The sequence below is a fragment of the Astatotilapia calliptera genome, chromosome 1 (genome assembly GCF_900246225.1).
Source record: "Astatotilapia calliptera chromosome 1, fAstCal1.2, whole genome shotgun sequence".
In the NCBI taxonomy this organism is placed as follows: domain Eukaryota; kingdom Metazoa; phylum Chordata; class Actinopteri; order Cichliformes; family Cichlidae; genus Astatotilapia; species Astatotilapia calliptera.
Genome location: NC_039302.1, coordinates 4,829,158 through 4,853,175, shown reverse-complemented (window position 1 = coordinate 4,853,175; position 24,018 = coordinate 4,829,158). Strand labels below are relative to the sequence as shown.

General features: G+C 43.9%; 1 protein-coding gene across 2 annotated transcripts in view; it reads right to left on the bottom strand.

Moving 5' to 3' along the window:
• The window catches only part of adamtsl5 (ADAMTS like 5), a 64,837-nt gene extending 59,961 nt beyond the window's left edge, over positions 1 to 4,876 (bottom strand). For both annotated transcript variants that reach the window (XM_026149923.1, XM_026149984.1), the window contains exon 1: positions 3,874 to 4,876. In XM_026149923.1, coding sequence (XP_026005708.1) covers positions 3,874 to 3,893 — 20 coding nt within the window. In that variant the 5' untranslated portion in view covers positions 3,894 to 4,876. The remainder of the gene's footprint in view (positions 1 to 3,873) is intronic.
• Between the last annotated feature and the right edge of the window lie 19,142 nt (positions 4,877 to 24,018).

The following is a 24,018-nucleotide window of genomic DNA, read 5'->3' as shown; positions in this document are numbered from 1 at the left end:
AGAGTTTAAAATGAAGACTGGATAATTCACAGATGTAACTGGCAAATTGTGATGCAGTACTTTTTTCCTTGCGGCAACATTACTCCAATCAGCTCCAACATTAAAACCATCTGCTCGCTCATGTAGGTCTCCCATCAAACAGCTCTGACCCATTAAGGCGTGGACTCCACAACAACCCAGAAGATGTCCTGTGGCATCCACAACAAAGAAGTTTGTAACAGGTCCAAATAATCCTGTCTTTGCAACCTGAACCACCTTCTTCCATTGCTCCATGGTTCACATCCACCCTTTTCACACAGGAAGCGGCGTGCACTGCGCTGGGCTCTGGCTGTACTACATCACTTTCTTGCTTCCACTCATGATCTTCATTCGTACTACAGGCTCTGAACTTCTATTGGTCACACAGCTATACTGTCGCAGCTAGCATGTTGCAGTTTCTATATGAAAGGGCCCTAACTCTCACATGTAGGCACATTTGATTATGGACAGCATAAACAAAGTTCCAAACCAAAGACTGTATAAGACTGTAATGCAACATCACCCTGGACTATGCATTTCCAAGCCTCACCATTGGTGATTTGGATGTATCTTTGGAACCAGAAGTGAAGGTATCAGTTATCAGCTAATGCTAGCAAGCTGTATTCATAGGCAAACGTGTAGGTGCACAGATCTGCTAATTAGTATCAAGCTAAAAAGATACTCGAATAGGGATGGGTATCGTTTAGGTTTTATCCGATACCGGTGCCAAATCGGTACTTTTGAAACGGTGCCGGTGCTTAAACGGTGCTCGAACCGGTGCTTAAAGAATGGAGAACACAAACTTTGTCCAAAAACCTCTCATGTTCAGCTGGGTTTTTTTGTAAAAAGATAACAATGTTAGCCTTTTCTGCAGCTATGGGGCATATATGGCATCACTCTTGGCTGGAAGCAGTGCTTAAACAATGGAAAAAACACAAACTTTATCCAAAAACCTCTCATGTTCAGCTGTTTTCCACTTTTTCTTTGGTCATTTTAGCCTTTTTGGCCAGGGTGAAGGGAGCATCTGCCATCAAACAAGAAGACAGCCGCATGTAGCTATGATGATGTTTGCTAGTTCACCTTACATACATTAATGTAATAACGTGGTTAGCCTACTCAACGTAAATTACACACGAACAACATTAAGCTACTCACGCAGAGAAGAACGGCTGCTGCTGCATCATCATCCTCATCATTTCTGCTACACTGGCAGGGCTAGGGGTCAGTACTCTCCTCTTCGGGTTTTTGGGGGATGTTGCTCCGGGTCCGATAACTGGCAACCCACCCGACGTGCACGGTGTGAGGTCTTGCAGCAAGCTATCAAATACGGCGCATTCCTCGGCTTTTAAAAAAAAACGCTATGCGTCACCAGGTGTTTCATCGGATTCGAGGTGTTACCTCCTTTGACAGTATCACAGTATCAGCTTAAAGCACTTGTTGCTGGCTGAGTTTGCATATTTTGCTGTGAAGTACAGCCAGACTTTTGACCGCTTCGCCTTGGACATTTTAATCTGTAGCTCTGCTCTAACAGAACGTACGTACCTGGACCCGCCTACTATCCTCGGAAACGTAAAATGATTGGCTAGAAGTGTATCACAGCTCAGGAAAAAAAGCACCGAAATAAAGCACCGAAATGTGCGCTGCTTTTCGGTCTGGTTACTACCGTTTATGTCAGAACCGGTGCCATCGTGGCACCGGATACCGGTACCCATCCCTATACTCGAATTTTACTCATCAAATTTAAGGCACAGATTTCTTGGATGGTCAGTACTACAAAACAGGTCACTTCATTTGTGAGATGTTTCCATTAAAAATGGAGTGGAGGCCTAGCAAACCCAGGCCTCATTGGGCACTCGGCCTGGACTACATTTATTTGCGTCCATTAACCAACTTTCAGCATTTTAAATATCTGAACAGGTGAGTTTAAAAAAATCCAGCTCCTGTACAGTTATTATGGAGGGAGACTATCAATAGAAAGAGACTGAAATGTTTTTTGTCCCAGGCTGCCATGTTCAAATGCCAGATTTGAACATGGCAGCCTTTGGGGACTGATTCAGTTTGGAGCCAGCCTCACATGGCCATTAGAGAAACTGCTTGTTGTTGGTACTTCCACATTTTTCTGGAGGTTTGCACTTGCTCCATAAACTTTTAGCAGCCTTTACATTTTAGCAAGTCTTTTAGAAGAGCAAGAATCTCCCCATGGCCATTACTATTCACAGCTTTCTGAAGCTAGTAACCACAACATACAGGGTACCCTCCACAAGACCTGCCCTCTTGGCACTGCTATGATTTTCTAATATAGCCATCATCAAAGTCTCTATGATCATTATCCCCATTTTTTCCTGTTTCCAGCATTTCAAGCACTGCCCGTTCACTTGTTGCCTGATGATCAATGTTGTTCCCTCGGTTCCAGTGGTTTTCATGGTACTATCACCTGCTTCTCTAATGGAGTCTCAGGCTTTCAGGTGTGATAGCAGTTACAGCCAAAATACAGGAGATATTTTCATAATTTCAAAAACTACCTTCAATCTTCATCATGGACCAGATGCTTTATATGCACGTAGAGGCCATTGCAGAAAATGTCTGTAAAAATGAAAACTGGAGTGCAAAATCATGTACCTCAGCTTTGTATCTGTTAAATTAAGAACATTGTATTTATTAGAAGAAAACTGAGGCTTGCATAACTTTTTGTCTTTCGTTACACATCAAGGATAATCCATCAATTACAAAGAGCCACTTAAAAAAAAACACTAATGTCTTTCTCTAGTGCTTAAAGCGCAAATCCCAGGCGAGAGAAAAGGATTGAAATTCCTTGCTGGAGGAGAGAGTGACATCGTTGCGTGTTACACCAAATTAGTGTCCTCGTTTTGAAGCTATATGCTCAGTGTTCCATGGTAAGAAGATTAAACCTGTTCATGAGTCTGACAGCTCCTTCCCAAACAAACATTCCTCTGAAGAGTTACCCGACACAGAAAATGTGCCCTGAGCCAATTCTTTCTCTCCTCTTTCTCCTGCTGCACACCAGCCTGGCTGACAGCGGTCCTACAAATGTGCCCTGATGCACGGCATCAAATGCACACCAGGTCCATTTGAGAGGCAGATATGAAAAAAGCTTTGCAAAGTTTGAGTCTCTCTGCAGTCCTCTGTGTTTGTGTTCTCTGTTGCAGGGTAAGGATTAGATAAAATATTACCAGGGTATTTATAGGCAGTGACATTTAGGAGATAAAGGTAGAGTATCAGGGCGTGTGGAATGTGGAGTCGGGACTTGTAATATCACTGATATGGCAGGGGGATTACCTCACCCTCTGGTAGGAAGTAGCCTACAGCAGACTGGATATGACTTCTGCCCCTGGCTTCACAGGCGACTGCAGGATCAACTAAGCTGCTCCAAGTCAAATCAAATGCACAAACCAAATAAAGCGAAATACAGAAGCACCCGAGCAACGAGCTTTTTCAAATATGCTCCAAAACAACTGAGAAAAGATGCCCCACAGCACAAGTTTTCCTTGAACTTCTTGGAATGGATCAAACCACAAAACAAACACCGTCCAACCCACTGGGGAAGAGAAAAACTCAACTGTCCCTGGAATTTATCACCTCCCATCCTTCAATGCAGTGCAAGAAATGTTCAAGGCTTTGCAGCTCCTTGCAAGAAAAAAAAATAACTCAAGGTAAATATTTAAAGCCACCAAATATTTCCTCCTTCCAGAGGACAGACGGCTCCATGTTGCTTCTCTGGAATTTGTCGCCTCTTATCAAAGCTGGACTCGTATTAGAAATCACAGTATATTAATCCCACCTGCGGGTGGAAGATAAACTTGATCAGAGAGATCGTTTACAGCCCCTCGTTCTTACCTCGTCTGGACTGAGGACATCGTGGATCCTGTAGTGGAGTGGGCTCCGGTAACGTTACATTCGCGCTCAGGTGCAGTTTGGATTCTCTGTCATGATGAACTGTCACGGCTCGGACGCGCTGTGCACCCAATCTGCAGACTGCGCCGACACACGGATTTCAAAGACAGCGATACCATCCATGTCCCTGCGTCTGCTGGAGGCTTCTTCCTTCTGCCTTCGCTGTTTTTTTAGCAGACACTCTGAAGGAAGTCTCTGTCTTTCACTCTCTCTCAGCTGAAGTGCCTGTCCATCCAAACAGCTGCGTCCCACTTCCCAAAACACATGACATCAGTTACAAGTAAAGCCTGAAAATAATAAATACGTTAATTTTTGTAAGACCTCCTTTGCTGGACGCGCAAGTGCAAAAAGTGACACGAAGGGCCCTTTGTCCTTTAAAAAAAGAGCTTCTTATAAACCATCTTCCACGACTCCAACGTGTTCCTACAACTACGCTTAAAATGCACTTTTGCCTCCCGGCAGGTGACTCCCGGTTGACTGTGGTCGCAGCAGGTAGCGCCGGTGGCACTTTCCCCTCTATTTTCCTCGTGACCTTCCTCTCAGTCCGGCCAAAGTGCGCACAGAGGAGCGGGGACGACTTCTCAGGAGCACGGGGGCCACGGGCCGATCCCACTTGTCCACAGCTCGGCTGCTGCTGTTGTGTCCGTGTGTCTCCCTCTCTCTCTTTGCTGCCCTCTCTCTTTCTCCACCTGAGCGCTGCATTCCTGCCGTGAACACGCCTCTCTCCCCCGTCACAGCACAGCAGCGCGTCGGAACTCAGAGGCGGTAAAACTTACCATCCCTTCACCTCACTACGATCAGTTCAACTTTGGAAATGGAGCAACTCACAACAGACATCTTTGAAGGAACATATATATATGTATATATATATGTCTGCACTGTAACAGTACCATTTAATACCTTCAGTAAAAACACAATTTATATCAATCAAGTAGAAAGTAGCGCTTGGGGGCAAATGTAACACTGAGAGCTTTTACTATTGTAGTTCAAAAGCACTTTTGTTACATTTTTATAAAGTTAAAATATTTTTAACTGTATTTGATGAAAATATCTTCTTCCTTCAAGTCATCCTCCTCATCAGTGGCGGTCCTAGCCTGTTTGGCGCCCTGGGCGAACACTCCCTCTGACACACACACACACACACACACACACACACACACACACACACACACACACACACACACACACACATAAAACAAATACAGTTTTACATTAACATAAAACTGTTGTCGAAACCATACTGAATTTCACCAGAGAAACACACACACACACACACACACAGAGTATGCATAGTATGCAAATGGATTACAAACAGCCATCATAATTGGTCATACAATGAAACAGGACAAATCAAGAATTGACAATGACTAATTAATATTGTGCTGAACACAGTCCAAAGAGTCAGTAAGCTACATCAGTGTCTGTTTACTGTTTACTATCATAGCCAAGTGGCTAACAAAGGTAAACAGACGTTTTCACTGTCCCTACTAATTAATGTTACTTGTTGTATTTCTGTTGTGGTCAGTGCGATCCTCTCTGCTGTTGCATGCTGGGGCAGCAGGTTGAGGGTCACAGATGCCAAAAGGCTAAATTAACTGATCCATAAGGCCAGTTATGTTGTGGGGATGGAGCTGGACTCTGTTAGGGTGGTATCTGAGAGGCGATGTTGTTCAAGATAAAGACAATCATGGATAACACCTCCCACCCACTCCATGACACGCCGGCTAGTCAGAGGAGCGCGCTCAGTGAGAGACTGAGATTACCCACAATGCACCACTGACCGACACAGGAAATCATTCCTGCCTGTGGCCATCTCCCTGTACGACTGGACTGTATGTAGCGGAGATGACAATAAAGTTTACTTTGACTTCAGCAGCGCGCAGGCGCACCGAGGGCTCTCGCGCTCACTTTTCACGTACAGAATTTTGAAAAACATTGGTGCAAATTATAAGTCTGTATCATGATGTCTGGTGTTTTCGTGTCTGATGGTTTGTTTTTATTTTGTTTTATTTTGCGAGTTGTTTAATAGATGCTGCTCCAGCCAGCCAGAGATAAATGCAGCTAATAAAATGCAGCACTGGGAGGTGTGAGCACTTCTGTTAAAGCAGAAGTTTTGCTGAGCGATCAGCCGTGTGTTACCACAATGCCAGGGAGGAAAGACATCAGCGGTGATGTTAAAGAAGTAATTGTTGCTGCTCGTCTATCTGTGAAAAGCTAAAAGGTCATTTCCAAACAGTCTGAAGTTCATCAATGTACAGTGAAGGGGATTATTCACAGGTGGAAAACAAGACAGCTGCCACTCCTTTCTTGGTGTGGATGTCTCAGAAAATTCACCCCAGGGCCAGCTTGTGTAATGTTTAAAAAAAAAAAAAGGGGGGGGGGGGGGGGGGGAGTAAGCGATCTCATTCTTGGGAGGCCTTATTTAGCATGTTAAATGTGAAAACTTCTGACGTTACAACAAAAGACTGAACAGGTTTGTAAAGGTTGCCAGGAGAAAGCTCGAGCACCTCAGATGAACCTTTCAGTCACTGCGCTGACCATGAGCTCTTCTGTGCACCAAAGTCAAACCCGAGTCCATCTCACGTTTGCTTGAAACTAGTTTATGACAATGAAAGCAAGCACACCAGCTGGAGAATAAGGTGTTGTCCCAGTTAAAGACCAGGCTTCGAGCAGGTTGAAATGCTGTGGTGGGGCCTTATGTGAGCTGTTCAGGAACAAATGCCCCCAAATATTTTGTGAACTGAAGTAACGTTGAGTAGAAAAACGTCCAGAATTCCCCCACAATGAAGGCACACAGAAACAAGTACTTCAAGTACTAATAAAACTAATAAAACCTTTCTTTTTCACAAGATCGTGTGCACCTCAGAGGGCCGACACATGAAACATGGGGACCACAGTTAGGTCTGGGAATCTTCTTTTGCCTTACATTTCCCTACAAAAATAGCAACGACTGCAAAGGCAAAGATTTCTTTAAAAAAAACAAAGAAGAATCAACACAGTGAGTCTGCAGACTGTCTGTTTGTTTAGTTACCCTGGTAATCCACGATTACCTGCTCCAGCTCAGAAGGGAAAGACTCTCAAGTAACAAATATACATTTGCTGAAGAAACGTGACTTTACTTTGACGTCTCATTAGTTGTGGATCCTCCACCTTTATGCAATTTTAGGAATAATAAAAAGGGCGTAAATCTTTAACTTCTTGTACAAAATAATCAGACACTACTATTTTACAGTATTCCTACAAACGAGTTTATGACTTCATCGTGTTATATTGATGTAACATTTATACAGTTTATTTGGTATTAAAATACAAAAAGAGGCAAAGAACTGGATTTAACTTGTATGTCTCATAAACCAGTTTATTGATTGGTGTTTGTTTCAGTTCAATTAAATGTCATTAAAACAACTTGAAAAATGAAACTGTGTTTCAGAGCCCGCACAGCCACAAAAATAACAAATCAGTATCTCGAATATCCTCGTCTCAGTCCGTTTATCATCACTGCCTCTTTCATCTGGCCCCGTTCTCATTGCCTGCATCTTCCATTAATCCCTCCACATCACGTCATCCTCTGTGACTCCTTGTTTCAGAGGGTGACTCCTTAAGAAAAGTAGACCTCTGCATCGACATGTCAGGACACGTTTATCATACCAGTCTTAGTTTCTTCTTTTTATTTTACAGGCACATTTAAAACCCCCTCTTCCTCTGGACCTGTGTGTAACTGTATCCCTCAGGCTTCTCTTTTTGTCTCCCACTGTGCGTTATGTCTGACGTGCCAAAGCTCGTATTTAGCAGGTTTGATGTTACAGTGGGAATGTTTTCTGCAATGAGACAGTAACACCCAGGTCATCTCCAGTTTCCTGCACCGCTTGTCCAGCGGTACAACTAGCATAACTTAGTGATAGTGGAGCAACCACACGGGCTTTCTGTGAACTCGGAGCACACTCCCTTTATGCTCAGCCAAGACAGCTACAGTTAAGCTGTGCTTCAGGTTCCACGCGCGACCTTGAGCTATCATCTGGAGCCATGCAGACATAACAGAGGAAACAGGACAGCGCTCTCAGCTCTGCTACTGCCCGTGAGCGTGTTTTTGACCATACAGGGTCATACATGATGCCCATAAACATTACAGATGCCAAAAAACACGAGAAACTACAAATGTTGACTTGTAGACAAAATGAGTCATAAATCATCAGAGGGGTGGAAGCCGTCAGCAGCCAAACAGAGTGTACGTTAAACTGTGAGAGTAGACTAAATAAGGCATGTTTGGTTTAACCATCGCAGACTCAAGTGGACCACAGCATGGCTTAAGAAGATAAAAGGCGGCCAATCTGTACACAGCAGGATGGGACAAAGTGGCAAAAGCCCAAAGCCACAACACAGCATTAAGTTTTGTGTGGGTCTGAATCTATTAAACCTCAGCTAACACAAAACGGACTCGTGGTCAAAACCATGCCGACATCATCAATCCTCTCAGTCCACACTTTGTTAGCCTGAAGCGAAGCATTAAGGCAAGTTTTTGCTGTTGGCGTGCTAAACAGATGCTGGAAGCTGGACCGTGCTGTAACTACATACAAGCACTGCTCACAGCTGCTTTTTTCCAAGAGGGCTGTGCTGGTGCCAGTCCCTGAAAACTCATACCACAAGTACAAGAACAAATTATTACACATGATTCTTCCCTCCGTTCACATAACGTACGGAGGGCAATCGTGGCTTAAGAGTTGGGAGTTCGCCTTGTAATCGGAAGGTTGCCGGTTCGAGCCCCGGCTCGGACAGTCTCGGTCGTTGTGTCCTTGGGCAAGACACTTCACCCGTTGCCTACTGGTGGTGGTCAGAGGGCCCGGTGGCGCCAGTGTCCGGCAGCCTCGCCTCTGTCAGTGCGCCCCAGGGTGGCTGTGGCTACAATGTAGCTGCCATCACCAGTGTGTGAATGTGTGTGTGGATGACTGGATATGTAAAGCGCTTTGGGGTCCTTAGGGACTAGTAAAGCGCTATATAAATACAGGCCATTTTCACATAAAAAAAGCTAGTACTGGTATGAAGTGCTTTGAACTGGTCCTTTTCTGGGTTTCAGTGCATGGAACCGGTTCTCAGTTGGGCCCTGGAACCATGACAGTAGACTTAGGCAAACACCAATATGCACTTAGTTTTTTGGACAATGACCTTTTGTAATTTTGCCTGTGTGCACCACCAAAGTGGATCTGATCCAGCCAGACATCACATCTGTACATTCACCACCATCAGGAGCTGAGCCTTAAACAGTTCTCTGATCTCCTGCTCCTTCATCTAGCTTCACCATCACAGAGTGTAATCTTTTCACAGCACGGCGTTATTAAACTAAACAGTCTTTCAGATACATTTACAGTGAAACTTTCTGTTTAATAAGTCAAAGGGCTCCATGCAGTTAGACAAAAAGCATAAATATTTAACGTCTTCATCTTGGTTCCAAAAGTATTTAAATAGCTCTAAACAGCTTCAAGCTGCCTATCAGTCATATGTGATAGAAATGTTTCCGTGGGCAGTAAGCAGCTCCTCAGCACTCGTGTATATAATGATTAGTTAAGCGCTCCGAGGTCTGGATGCTTGTCCTGGCTTGTAGAGAGATTTTCCTACGCCCTCCTATAGTTCCCCATCATTACAGAGCACACTTTAGTACTCTGTGTGTTTACCGAGAGGCAGATAGCCGAGTGTTTACAGTAATCATCACATTCACGCACACGTGCACGCTCTCTCTTTCTCTGTGCGTGCTTTTGGCAGCTTACTATGTTCTTCCCTCTAATAAGAGCTTTCTGAGATGAGGAGGCACTTTCCCGCTCCTCAGAGATATTAGTGAGGAGGAGGGTTGGGGGTTAGGAGGGGGATATGGAGGGCTGCACTTACACCTACCAGCCCCGCCCCTCTTTCAGGTTTTTACTGAGCTTGGCAGGCGGCCACGATGAGAAGCTGATGGTAGGACTGGGTTTCACGCAGCAGCGCTGATGAAAGATTGTGGATGGTGCTGTGAGGAATCATACACAGTACATGCAGCCTTGGCACAGCTGCTGCTAGGAAGCTCTTCAGGTGTGTCGGCCTTCTTTAACAGTTTTATTGCTGTCTAGAGAAAATCCATATTTGTGACAGATACAGCACCATTAACAAATACTGGTGAATACCTGGACATCAACAGCTGAACTGGGGCAGGGGGCAGGCCAAACAAATGATATCCCCGTTCCTCCAACGCGGTGCCGGCATCTAAGCTAGAACCGGTTCTAAGCATGTTCTTCAACATAGAAAGAAAGAGGAAACAGCATCCACCAGCACAGAGGACCACTGGCTGTACGAGGGTTACACACATGGTTGGCACAGAAAAACCCAAACTGTTGAAATGTTGGCTGGTTCTCAAAGGATGCCAAAGCAGAACTCAGACTTCACAGCCTAGCACGGACAGCAACTCTCAAAGTGGATAGCATCATTTTGGGGTCTTCTTTTGCATTTTTATGAATCGGAGCACTCGGTGCAGTGACTCCCAAGCTAGGCGAGTGGCTCCAGCAGATCCCAGGAACAACATTGGAGATCTCTGTCCAGAAGAGCGCAGTCCTGGGAACAGCTAAGATACTGCACAGGACCCTCAAGCTCCCAGGCCTCTGGTAGAGGACCTGAGCTTGGTGGATAGACCGCCCACAGGGGCGAGCGGGGAAATAAAAAATATATATAATCTCTTATTCATATGGAGCAATCGGAAACTGCTATTGAGCTATTTCACACTGGAATTCTGCTTTATAACATGCCTTTATAAATGCACTGATGACCTCATTACTACTTTGCTGTGACACGTGAAACTTGTGTCACTCTCATTCATTCACCTAATCAGTCAAAGCACACTCACACATGGCAACAACACCCACTGGCAGCCTCTCTGCTGCCCCACAGAAAATGTCGCTCAGGAAACTTGTGTCACAATTTACTGACCTGCCTAAAAAACACTCCACACAGTGACCTGATCAGCATCTGTGGAATGCACCACACAAGCCCCCAGACAGCCAGAGCAGTGGGTAGGTTTTAATTTAACTGCAGGTCTGTTTTTATAAATGTTTTGCTTTGCTGTGTTCAGACTCAAACTATGGCAGCAAAATACCACAAACACCATAACAGAAGTGATGCACCCCTCACTGCTGACTTCAGTGGTTCAAATGAGTGTTTTCACTCACTGGGATCACGTCCTCATTAAGGTTTGACAGTGTTTCTAGCAGATAATATATGGTTGAGCATGAATTGAGGCTGTGGTTTGGAGAAGGCCTCACTGGCAGTGACAGATGCACGTGTTCTTTGTAGGTTCACCCAGTGTCCCTTCCACAGGACAACATGCAGGCATGATGGCCACAGGCAGGTGTTTGGGGAAAGAAACTGAAAGCATCATATTTGTGACAACATGAGAGGGGTGCCTCTATAATCAAATAAAGAGACTATTTTAAGGAGAATGATCAAAATCACTTTATTCATAAAAGACTTCATAGGCTTGAAACAGACGACGAGAAGCCTCAGCATGTCAGCGTGATGTCAGCATGTCAGCATGGGTGGGATTTGAATTCAAGTGGAGGTAGAATAACACTTAAAGAGTGTGCAGGAACGTCCTGCTTTCATCTCGATCTGTCACCGGTCACCTGGGCAACACACCGGCACATACATGTGATGTGGTGTTGTGACATGTTTTATATGTGGCCCTGTGGCAGACACTCTCTGAGGCGGTGAGGTTTTGATGCAGGGGCTTAGTAAAGTTCATAAACAGAGCAGAGGGATCAGCCACTTTGATTTAATGCTGGCAGGAAAAGAGAGTGTGTAGCAGTGCAGACACCGAGCGCACAGTCGAGCTTGTTCATCAACCAGCTTGTTAGAATACGAGCTATTACATGCAGCCGTCATGTAATTTACAATACCGTGTTCACATAAGGGAGAAATAACATGCACAGAAAGCCACTTGAAGCCATGGGTAAAACACCATTTACTCAGTTTACTGGGCTACTTGAATCCTGTAAGAACATCTGCATCAGGAGTTATGTACAGAAACCAAACAAGCCACATGCTGCTCTTAATAGCTCTCGGTGCCCATGTGGAAAAACAGCAACACAATGCCTTGAAAAAAAAATAAATGCATTCTTCAGCTTAGAGTACACCGATCAGCCAGAACATCACCTCCTGCTGCCTAATGTTGTGTTGGTCCCCCTTTTGCTGCCCCGACCCTTCCAGCCATGGATGCCACTAGAGCCTGAAGCTGTGCAGTTGTACCTGCCACCGAGACGTCAGCAACAGATCCTTTTGGTCCTCCAAGGTGCGAGGTGGGGCCTCCATGGATCGCACTTGTTTATCCAGCAGGTCCCACAGATGCTCTGGATTAAGATCTGGGATTTTGGAGGTCGATACAATTGAGTCATTGTTGTGTTCCTCAAACCATTCCTTTTTCTTTCTTTTTTTTCATATTTTTATTGAGAGACAAGTGTACATTAGTTTACAATGACAATACAATCTGTGCCCCTCACATATTTGTTAGTTTTGCTTACATGAACAGATACAATAATACACCCACACACACACTTAAATAAAATTGAAAAAACAAACAAACAAAACCTAAGAGGAAACCCAAAACAAACACAAACAACAAACCCCAAAACACACACACAAAAAAAAAAAGGGGGGGGGGGGACATGATATTAATCAGCTGGTAGAGCGTTTAATGACTTGCAATAGTCTACGAAGGGGCCCCAGATACGATAAAAGTCTCTGTATTTGCCCTTCGCCACAAGGCCTATCTTTTGCAATTTAAGAAATGACATCACATCTCTAAACCAAAAAGAAACTGAAGGTGGCTTTGAAGATTTCCAAAGGAGTAAGATGCAACGTCTAGCCAAAAGTGATGTAAAGGCTAATATTTTGAAGTGTGTAGGGTCGGTTAGACCAGTGTTGACTGGAAGCCCAAAAACAGCTAGAAAAGGGTCCATGCAGATTTGGGTCCCAAGAGCCTTGGAAAGAATAACTGAATACTGACTCCAGAAGCCATGGAGTCTTGGGCACAGAAAGAACATATGACCTAGGTCACATGGGGTGGCATGACATCTCTCACACTGATCCATCACTTGTGGGTAAATCTCAGACAGACGAGACTTTGAATAGTAAACCCTGTACAACACCTTGAACTGGATAAGTTGTAACCTGGCACAGGACGTACTATAACGGACATTGGATACTGCTTTCTCCCATTGCTGATCTGAAAAAATTACTCCTAACTCCCGCTCCCAAGCCCTCCTAATTTTAACAACTGAATGGACATTTAAATCCATAAGTTGTTTATATATTAAAGATATAATTGACTTCTTATTGGGTTTAAGGGATAAGAATTCCTCCCACGGTTGGACATTTGGAAGAAGACGGTAGGAGGGGAAGAGAGCAGAAGTGCAATGCCGTGCCTGAAAATAACAGAATAGATTGGTAGCCGGAAGATTTGTTTCTGAACACAGGTCTAAAAAACTTAAGTGCCATCTTTATAGAGATCCTTAAACGTATTAATACCATGACGCTTCCACTGTACATAGGTACCATCAATGAGGCCAGGAGTAAACAGATGGTTCTGTGTGATGGGCATGTGTACTGACGCAGAGATGTACTTAAAATGACTCCTGAATTGTGACCAGACCCTTAGACTAGACTGTACCACGGGATTTTGGGTGAAATGAGAAGGCTTAAGTGGTAGTGGAGAGAACAATAAAGCTTCTAAGGATGAGGAAGTGCACGACAGGTGCTCCAGTTTGCACCACAGCAGTTCTTGAGATTCAAGCCAATGGGTCAATTTGTGAACATGAGAGGACCAATAGTAAAATAAAAAGTTAGGCAAGGCAAGACCACCATCAAACGTCAGTCTCTGTAATAATGATTTCCTCACCCTGGGATGTTTCCCTCCCCACAAAAACGATGTAACTAGCTGGTCTAACTTTTTGAAAAAAGCTTTAGGTAAAAATATAGGAATACTCTGAAACTGAAATAACAATCGAGGCAAAATGTTCATCTTTACAGCATTGATCCGACCAATTAGGGACAAAGGTAGCGATTTCCATCTCTGAAAATCTGATTGAATTTGAGAAAATTGGAATTAAATTGAAATTGGAAGAGCATAAAGAAGACAAAGTACGAGTCACGTTAACTCCCAAATATTTAAAGCCGGCAGGGCTAAGTCTAAAAGGAATGTCAGTTTGTTTAAATGTAAGACTTAAAGAATTTATGGGGAAACATTCACTTTTAAGAAGATTTATTTTGTAACCTGACAGAGAGCCGAACGTCTTTAATAGAGACACAATCGATGGTATGCTAGATAAGGGATCAGAAACATATAGAAGCAGGTCATCTGCATACAAAGACAATTTTAAGTCAAGGCCTGACCGGGAAATACCACGAAAATGAGGAAGGGCCTTCAAAGCTATAGATAGGGGTTCAATTACAATAGCAAAAAGTAGGTGGGACAGGGGGCAACCCTGTCTCGTGCCGTGTGACAATGAGAAGTAGCCAGAGGAAACACCATTTGTATAGACACTGGCTTGTGGTGCCTTGTACAACAGTCGAATCCATGAAATGAATCTGTCCTTGAAACCAAATCTTTGTAAGACTGCAAAGAGAAAGCTCCACTCTACACGATCGAAAGCTTTCTCAGCGTCAAGTGAGATAACTACTTCTGGATTAGTGGTCGAGTGTTGGGAAAGAATGACATTCAAAAGCATGCGAACATTAAAGAACAGCTGGCGGCCTTTAATAAAGCCATTCTGTTCATCTGAAATAATAGTAGGAAGAACCTTTTCAAGGCAAATTGCTAAAATTTTAACCAAGACTTTAACATCCACATTCAGCAGTGAAATAGGCCTATACGAGGTGCAAGGCGTAGGATCCTTACCCTTCTTTAAGAGAACAGTAATTAGTGCTTGAGACAATGTAGGGGGCAATAGACCACGTTCAAAAGATTCATTATACACTGAAAGAAGTAGTGGGGCTAACTTGTCTATAAATGTTTTTAAAAATTCAACTGAAAACCTGTCGGGTCCTGGTGCCTTACTATTGTGCATGGTCTTGATTGCATGCACAATTTCATCCAACCTAAAAGGGGCATCTAATTATTCAGCTATAACATGATCGACAGTGGGCATTGTAAGACCGTTAAAAAAAGAATCCATCTCTGAGGCGTCGGCAGCAGATTCAGATTCATATAGGGAGGAATAATACTTCTTAAACACCTCATTTACTTCCTTTGAATCAGAGACCAAGTTGCCTGCCGCATCTTTAATTTGAGAAATTAATCGAGAAGAGGCCTGACGTTTTAACTGATGGGCCAAAAGCCTACTGGGCTTATCACCATGTTCATAATAAGTCGCACGCGCACAAAGTAAAAGACATTCAGCATCTGCCGTAGAAAGTAAATCAAATTCGGTCTGCAAGTCAAGTCGTCTTTTATGCAAATCAGGAGTGGGACTGTCAACAACCTGTCTATCTATCTCACAAATTTGTGCAGTCAAAGTTTGAAGTTTGGCTTTGTGGCTTTTAGTGGAATGGGCAGAGAAAGAAATTATTTTCCCACGCACATATGCTTTAAGAGATTCCCAAAGCAATGACCTCGTAACAGTATTGCTGTCATTAAACACCATAAATTCATCAATTGCGGATTTGATAAAGGTAACAAATCCGAAAGCAACAGAGAGTCAAATCTCCAGGGTGAGGAAAAAGAGGACTGGGCTATGAGCTTGATGTCAACGCTAAGTGGTGCGTGATCGGAAATGACAATTGGATGATATGTAGATGACAGTACTTTTGGAATAAGGGAACCGTCCACAAAAAAAATAATCAATCCGCGAAAAGGACTGATGTACCTGAGAAAAGAAAGAGTACGCTCTGGTGGTAGGGTTAGAAAACCTCCAGGGATCTACAAAACCATTCTGAAACATAAACTCTGAAATAGACTTGGACATAGAGGATTGGGTCAGGGTCCGAGGATTCGAGCGATCTAAGGCAGGATCAATAACACAGTTTAAGTCACCACCCAATATTAAGAGATGAGTATCAAGGGAAGGGAGACTACTCAAAAGTGCATCTGTAAAACCTGGATTATCAAAATTCAGATCATACACATTGACTAAGAGGACGGGTACATTGTACATGGTGCCTACAACAACCAAATACCTCCCGTTTTTGTCAGCTTTAATCTCAGAGGCTGTAAACTGTACCCTTCTGTTTATTAAGATCGCCACCCCCCTGGCTTTTGAATTAAACATTGAATGGAAAGTATGACCCACCTATGGGCACCTGAGCCTAAGATGATCCCTATTTCGCAAATGGGTCTCTTGTAAAAACATTACATCACTCTTTAGACATTTAAGATGCGAGAATATCGTTTAATTGGACTATTCATACCTTTGACATTCCAAGTTAAAAATCTAATACCACTATTGCCTAAGGACTGACCTGAAGTGCTGATCATTGCAGAAAGATAAAAGAGAAAATACTTATTTCTTCACCCCCAAAGAAAGAACAAGTGGGAAAAACACACTCACGCAAACACACAAAGCAAACCCACAACAACAGAAGTACAGCTTCAGAATAAAAATAATAATAATAATAATAATAATAATAACTCGTCAAACACACCCTCCCGCCTCCCCCCTGCGCGGCAAAAGCCCCCATCCCCAAACGATGGAGATGGCAGTGCACGCTCCCACCCGGAGCAATCTGAACAAAAATGCTCCCGACTTCTGAATAAATTAAAAGGCACAAATAAAATAAAAAATAACACAATTATATTTTACTATTAGACAGGTAAAACAAAACAAGTGTTTGGCAGAGTAACAAACTTAACTCACCACAATGATGTTTGGATTTGGATCATTCGCTATTTCAAACAAACAAACATTGTCCCGCTATATTTTTTAATCGCGTGGTTATTATCTTAATATATTCCTTGGCCTCTTCTGGCGAGACGAAGTCGCGCTGCATTCCTTGATAAGTGATCCGTAGCCTTGCCGGATAGAGGATCCCAAATGGGACTCCCTGGATGCCGCGAAGCTGGCGACGGACCTCATTGAAAGCCGCACGGGCCCGCGCTGTCTTAGCGGTGTGGTCGGGGAACACAGAAATGGTCATATTATTTATCTGCACCCTCTGCAGCTCCCTGGCCTTCTGGAGAATCCTAGCACAGTCCGCGTATTAGTGCAGCTTCACAACCATAGCGCGGGGACGTTCACCGGTGTTAGGTTTGGGGGCCAAAGTTCGGTGGGCTCCTTCTACAAGCGGCTCCTTCCCAAGCTGAAATGCCTCCATCAACAGCACGGACACATCTGTAGCAGATAGGATGTTCTCCTCTGGCACACCAACAATGCGTAGGCTATATTATTGCGGCGAGACCTGGACTCCAAATCCTCGCATTTATTCTCCAATTTGGCCAACTCCTTTGACATCGCATCCACTTTGGCTTGGAGGTGGACAATATCATCTGTACATGTGGAGAGAGACTGCTCCATCCCCGTAACTGTGCTTCTGAGGTCAGCGAATTCCTGCCGCATGGTAGATATATCTGAGGAAAGGTCCGTTTTTAGTTGCTGTATGTCGGACCTGATAGACGTGAGATTCTCTGCAAAGGAGCCGTCAGTTCCTTTTTAAACAGTGCTGAAATTTCTTCACGAAGTTCAGAGAGGAGGTCAGCCTTCGTGAACTTTTCCGTATCGACAAGCAGCGTGTCGGGCGACCCAGGCAGTGGCGAAGTTTTACCACGAGGCGGGGATGCAGTGTTAGCAGCAGGCCGCAAGTTCGGCTGAGAGGTGCTTGCGCTCTTATTAACCTTACGCGACATTCTAAACGCAAAAAGCAAAAACAGTCTTGTCTCGGAACTATACAAAACAGTTTAAAAACACCCGTCAAAATGTGCCTGGACATGCTAGATAATAACTAGACTCTGCAGGAGCTGCACTCGGTGCGACCTACGCCATAGTCACATAAACCGGAAGTTCTCCTCAAACCATTCCTGAACCATCGGGGAGTAAGGAGCTACTTGATCTGCAGCTCATGCATGCAAGTAGCATCTTTATGGATGGCAGTACCCAAGTGTTCCCAACAGAACATTGTCCAAACCTTCATACTGGTTGCCTTCTTCCATACTGCATACCCCGCCCCCAAGAACAAGGTCCTACAGGCGCCAAGGCTCAGTGAGCCACAGACCCAGGTTTAGCTGTATGCACACACACACACACACACACACACACACACATACAAACACGCACATGCACACGGAAACTGCACATTTTTCCTGCTTCTATGTTTACCTGTTCCCTGATATATTCCACCCACTAACAGGTGCCATGATGATGATCGGTGTTATTCACTGTCAGTGCTCATATTGTCATGTATGATTGGTGTATATGTCTACTTCTATGATTATTTTTGAGAAGCCAGTCATGAGCTGGAATTGGATGCAGGCTGGAAAACCAACCAGTGGCCTGTGGGATGGTTGGAAATCTCCTGCAGGGAGTATGAGCTCGCTGAGTGAAAGCATAACTGTTGATATATTGTTTGTAAGGAATGCTGGTCACCAATCCACACGGTCCACATGCCCGACAGCGCGCCCAACACTCTGCAGAAAGCTTGACCAGTATTCGACCAGGATTTTTCATGGTTCGTTCGCCATATGATTTTCACTCACTGTTTGGTTACAACACATGTCTCAAAGCTTTGTGCACATTTTTCTCAACGTATTCACACGATCATAAACTCTCTTGACTTTAAAAACATGAGTGTAAATCATAACGGGAACTTGCACAAACGACCTGCTGCGTCGCGTCCTGGGGTCTCAGGCGTTTGCTGTGACAACCTTCACCGAATAAAATTTCTTGTAAGGACACGCAGCCATTGTTAACAATAATGTTTTCACAGGATGTATGCAGTCCACCCTCACTGCTTCCAGGGGAACTACGAGTGTCATTAGCAGCCAGGTGCTGCTAATCAAATGCATCTGATTAACTGATCATTGCTGAGGTTGATCATCTCTATAAAAGTGGCAGTTTGGGCATCCAGATGTGTACTAACACATCAGGATGCCACATCGTTCCCAGCAATGGGCGTCCCAGCAAATCCGGCCCAAGGTCAGACCATGCATCTCTCTGAGAAACTGGATAAAACCCAGGAGCTATATCTCAGAAGAAATGGACCCACCTGAGGCATGATGGATATTTGGGGATGCATGCTAAGTGAGATAGTAAACACTGTATTTCCGCTGTAAAGTCACACGGGTCAGTAACCTGTCAGTATAAACAAGGTGTCTGGATGGGAAACATCTGCCGTCTCACTGACGTTCTCATGGAGTCTCTCCTTTGCTCAGTCATAAACACGTAGATAAACACAGCTCGTCTTAGTTGAGGTTGCACAGATGCAGCGGAGAAGCTGTGTTTATGCCAGCAACACGGTAGTCTAAGGAACACGTCTCAGTGTCTCAAAACAAACATCCACATGCCCTCAAACACAGCTGCAGGGGGAATCCACTCGTACGCGCACGTAGAATAACTTCACAAACACACAGTCAACAAAGTCATCCTCGGTTGGCTCACTGCTGGCAAATGTTCCCACACAGCCCAAATGTGCTTTGTACTTGTTGGCTGAGAATAACACACAAAAGCATGTAAACATCCAAAGCACAAAGGCAGGTCGCAGATCGGGATGATGTTGACGCTCCTCGTACTCTTCTGGGAACCAGGTTTATTTGAGCCCGTTCTGCCAGGATCCTGCTGCTGTTGTGTGGATTAGTCTATTTCAGTCACCCACAACATGCAATGCCAGAGGTGTGGCTGCCCTGCCACCCCGGCCACAAGAAACCTAAAAATACAGATCACAAGCATTCAGGCCGGATGAGAACGAAAGAGTTTGTTAGTGGGTGCAATGAGCGAGGCATTAGAAAGCAAAGGAAACACTGCTATACAGGCATCTAACAACAGCTGCATCATGAAACCAATTAAATATGAAAAGAACCCAAATTGTACCGGCACAAAAGTTAGGCGCACTCAAATTTTTCAACCGCATCGCTTAACACCGCAGTTTTACATGTGCACTTTCTTTGGGGGGGAGTCCATACAGACAATATTAATTTCTAAATTATTAACTAACAAACTTGTGCTTAAAGTGCTTTGTCAATATTGTAGAAAATGTTAAACTTAATCATCATCTTGGCCTCCTCTGACGACCTGTTTGCTGCTGTCTGCTGCTGAAAGGCCGTGGGGAGAGGGGACACTTGGGCAGTGCATTTATTGCAGCATATAATGTGTTTTCTGGATACACTGTGCTTTTTCAGCATTCAAATATTGATGGCACCGTGTCAGAGCACTGGCTATGAATTTCAGACAGATCAGGCCTTAACTTAACAAAAAAGTTATCAATAGTTCTTTTCATCTTTTCTTATTACCCACAGCTACAGTACATCCACTTCTCTCAGGCCTAGGCTGCTCACTAGGGCTGAGTATCATCACTGATTTCTATAATCCATTCAATTCCGGTTCTCAAAGTCCTGATTTGATTCAATTTAGCCTCAGACAGTCAGAAATATTATAATTCTGATCATTTATCAGTACTGATACACATGAGACTTCATCAGAATTGTGAAAATCACAGCAGATGCCTTTGTGTGAAAGTAACAGAATAAAACACAGGAAAACATGAAGGAGATTTTCCTGGTCTGGCTTTTTATAGCAGATAACCTTAAAAATATTCTGCAATATTCTGCAATTTTGCATAATTTTAAGAAATTTGAATTTCTTCAGTATTGAACAGCAGAAATTAGGCTTTCTTGTCCGAGGTCATTTAAGTGAAAAAAGAAAAAGCGCTGTAAACAACGCTAGACTGGTGGGTAATAAGCGAATGAATAATGCAGAAAACAGATTTGAGACGGGAAACTGTTCCTGAAGTACAGAGAGAGAGAGAGCTGTGCAGGAAGTGTGATTTTTATCGTGGTGGAAGCAAAACAGCAAAAGTCAGAGGGAATTCATGACGACATTGATCAAATGTGAAGCGCAGTTTGCTGCTTCTTTTGCTGCTGGCTCGGTGAATTTTGGTTGGAGAGAGACAAAACCTGCAGCTCAGAATCAGCGCAAAAAGACGTAAACACAGCGCGGACCCGAAGAATCGCTAAGCTCCGACAGCGTGTCCGTGTTCGGGCCTTCGGGTGAGAAAGCCGAGAAAGACGAAGCTGATTCTGATGTGTTGGGTCCGCTCCGTGTTTAGGTCTTTGTGTGGAATCCGTTAATGAATTGATATCGCTTTATTCAAGCTACTCACCTCTCTCTTCCACCTGCACTTTCAACTGGACCACGGCCAATCAGAGAGGTCCCGCCCCTGACTATCTCTGATTGGTTTAGTCCACGATAGTGTTGTTGACCACACGGAGAGTTACAGAGATTTTTGTTGTTGTTACCGGAACAATATTTATTTTTAGTCGCACCACTGAAAAATTTGGTCGCACTCTAGAGCCCTGATACTGAAGCTACACTGTGATGAGGGACTGAGAAGAAACACTGCAGCAGCAGTGTTGTTAAACAGAGAGTGGAGTGTGTCACATGCAGCTAATCTCAGGTTGAATTTGCCTTATTTTTCATTTGCCCGTGGGTTTGACCACGTCTCTCACACATAGCAGCAGATAGCGTGAGTCATCCAGGCTGCTGTTTGCTGAAGGCCTCAGAGGTCACATATATGGACAAGACATAGACAATAGACTTGAAGTCAAGACCGCCTAAACCAAGACAATACCAAGACCAGAGGGTATCGAGACCAAGACAGAGTCGAGACGAGACCACGTAAAAGTGGCCTCGAGACATCCAACTCTAATAGACAATAACATGTATGGAGGTGTCCCAATCCTGAGAGTCACAGGTAATCTCCAGTCTTATATATTATCTCCAATTAAGACCTGCCAGAGATTTTTATGATGTCCTGATACAGAAAATCTTGGTGTACTTTGTATCTCACAGATTTTGAGCTCTTTTGAAATAATCCACTGCAAACATGAAATTCTGAACATGCACCGAAGAAGGTCAAAGTCAATGTGTAGTTTTTCAAAGATGGGGGAAAGATAGAACTAGATTGATTTTAATGAATTTCCCATCATGCTCTGGGTGGAAATGAATGATGGAGAAGAAGCACAGCTGCTTTTGTGTGTTTCTGAGAAAAAGCAGGTGACACCAGAGCCGTAGACAGAGATCATTGTTGTCGACAATCATCATGCAAATGAACATCATCGTGTGCACAAACCTAGAAAAGACAAACCTGCAACAGCATTAAATCTGTCTGACCTTATCAGAACCTCAAGGCAAAAAAGGACTTAAATAGTTCAGCAAATGTTTGAGATGAATGACGAGCATCATGAGAGTCAAGCTATAATATTACCTGATAGTAAATCAGCTTACACTGCAGCCACACACAGACTGGTCAGCCACCAGCAATGAGGGGAAGGTGTGTATCCCCCAACCATTTAGTGGTTCCTGGATGCAGCTGATTGCCAAACACTGCTATACACAGTGCTTTAATCACTAGCAGGTTGCCAGTAGTTGTAATGGAAGAAGCTGATTTGTCTGCAGACACAAAAACGACTTGCCATGGGGCGGTACAACTGTGAAAAGTGTGACACAAACTGGAAATGGAGAGTCCTGACTTCCACGATTGCATCCTATTCTAAGATCACCTTTTAGTTGTGACTCTATGCATTTCAGAGTAATGACATCCTGATGTAGGCCATGGGTCCCCCGTCTCCTCGTTTTAGCTTGCCTGTAAAAATCTCACCCAAACTCACAAAGTTATATAAAACAAACTGCTGCAAACTTTTGACTGCATCTGAGAACATGAATGCTTTAAGGATTATTCTCTGTGTACACAACAAACCTCATCCTTAGACAAAGATGCAGTTGAAAGACCCAGAAAGCCCTGATTGATATTTTTATCTCACACCAAAACTCAAAGTAACATTAAATAATAAATAGATGGCTTTTTGTGACCAGCTAACGACTCCACGACCAACTTTGTTCTTAACTGGTTTAAACAGAAATCAGCTGGTGCACTGCAGGACTGCCGGCAGCTTAAACCAGTTCATTAATTACTTTTCGGCAGCAGCTCAGTTCAGTACTCCTCCAGGTTCCCACCAGCTGGACAGTATACACACACACACACACACACACACACACACACACACACACACACACACACACATCATCCTCAGAGGAATGTCAGGCTGGCATCCTGACCTGCCCAGACTCACTCTGTGGAGCTACTCCAGCTCTCTGACTGAGGACTGATTATCTGTTCAGCTCCCTTACTGTGTGTGTGTGTGTGTGTGTGTGTGGGTGCGTAGTTGTTTTGGGAACTCACTCCCAGACTGCATTTGATATATGAAGCCTGGCTGATTTCCATGGCCCACACTGTCCTCTCACACTGCTATGTAAAGTCTATACTGTTTGCATGTGTGGTTCCAGGGACTGTAATTATCCCCCGCGGGGCAACAAATGTCACATTTTATCTGAAATAGTGTTTACTGCAGAGTCAACAATTAGTATTACCATCTTCTTACGGCAGCTGTGAGGATGAGCACGAAGCAGGCGAACACACTGAGATGACTAAAACTCTGGGAAACGCTTTTTCTCTCATAGCTTCAGCTGAAATTTAGAGTTCTTAGACAGAGAGAAGACTAGATTTCGACTTAATCCCACAGTTTATTGCCTTTGCTGGCAGGTACAGAGGAACAAACATTATCAAATTGTTACCATCTGACTTCAGCTTGAACGTATAAACACAGAGCAGCAGTGCTAATAAATACACACGAACAGGTCTATGTGCCGGCACTCGATCGAGTACTTGTAGTCATCAGACACTCGAGAGTAACGTGACGCTATTGTGCTCATTCACAGCTTCATGTTTTTATTCTTGGGCTCTGCTAGGAGGAGCTTTGCATGATTCACGGTTCAAAATCATCTTTTAAAAAAAAATCTTATACCAGGACTTTGTGCAGTCGCGCAATTAGCCATCATTTGAAACAAGCAGTCCTTCCTTTAACCTAAAGCTCTTTCCAGT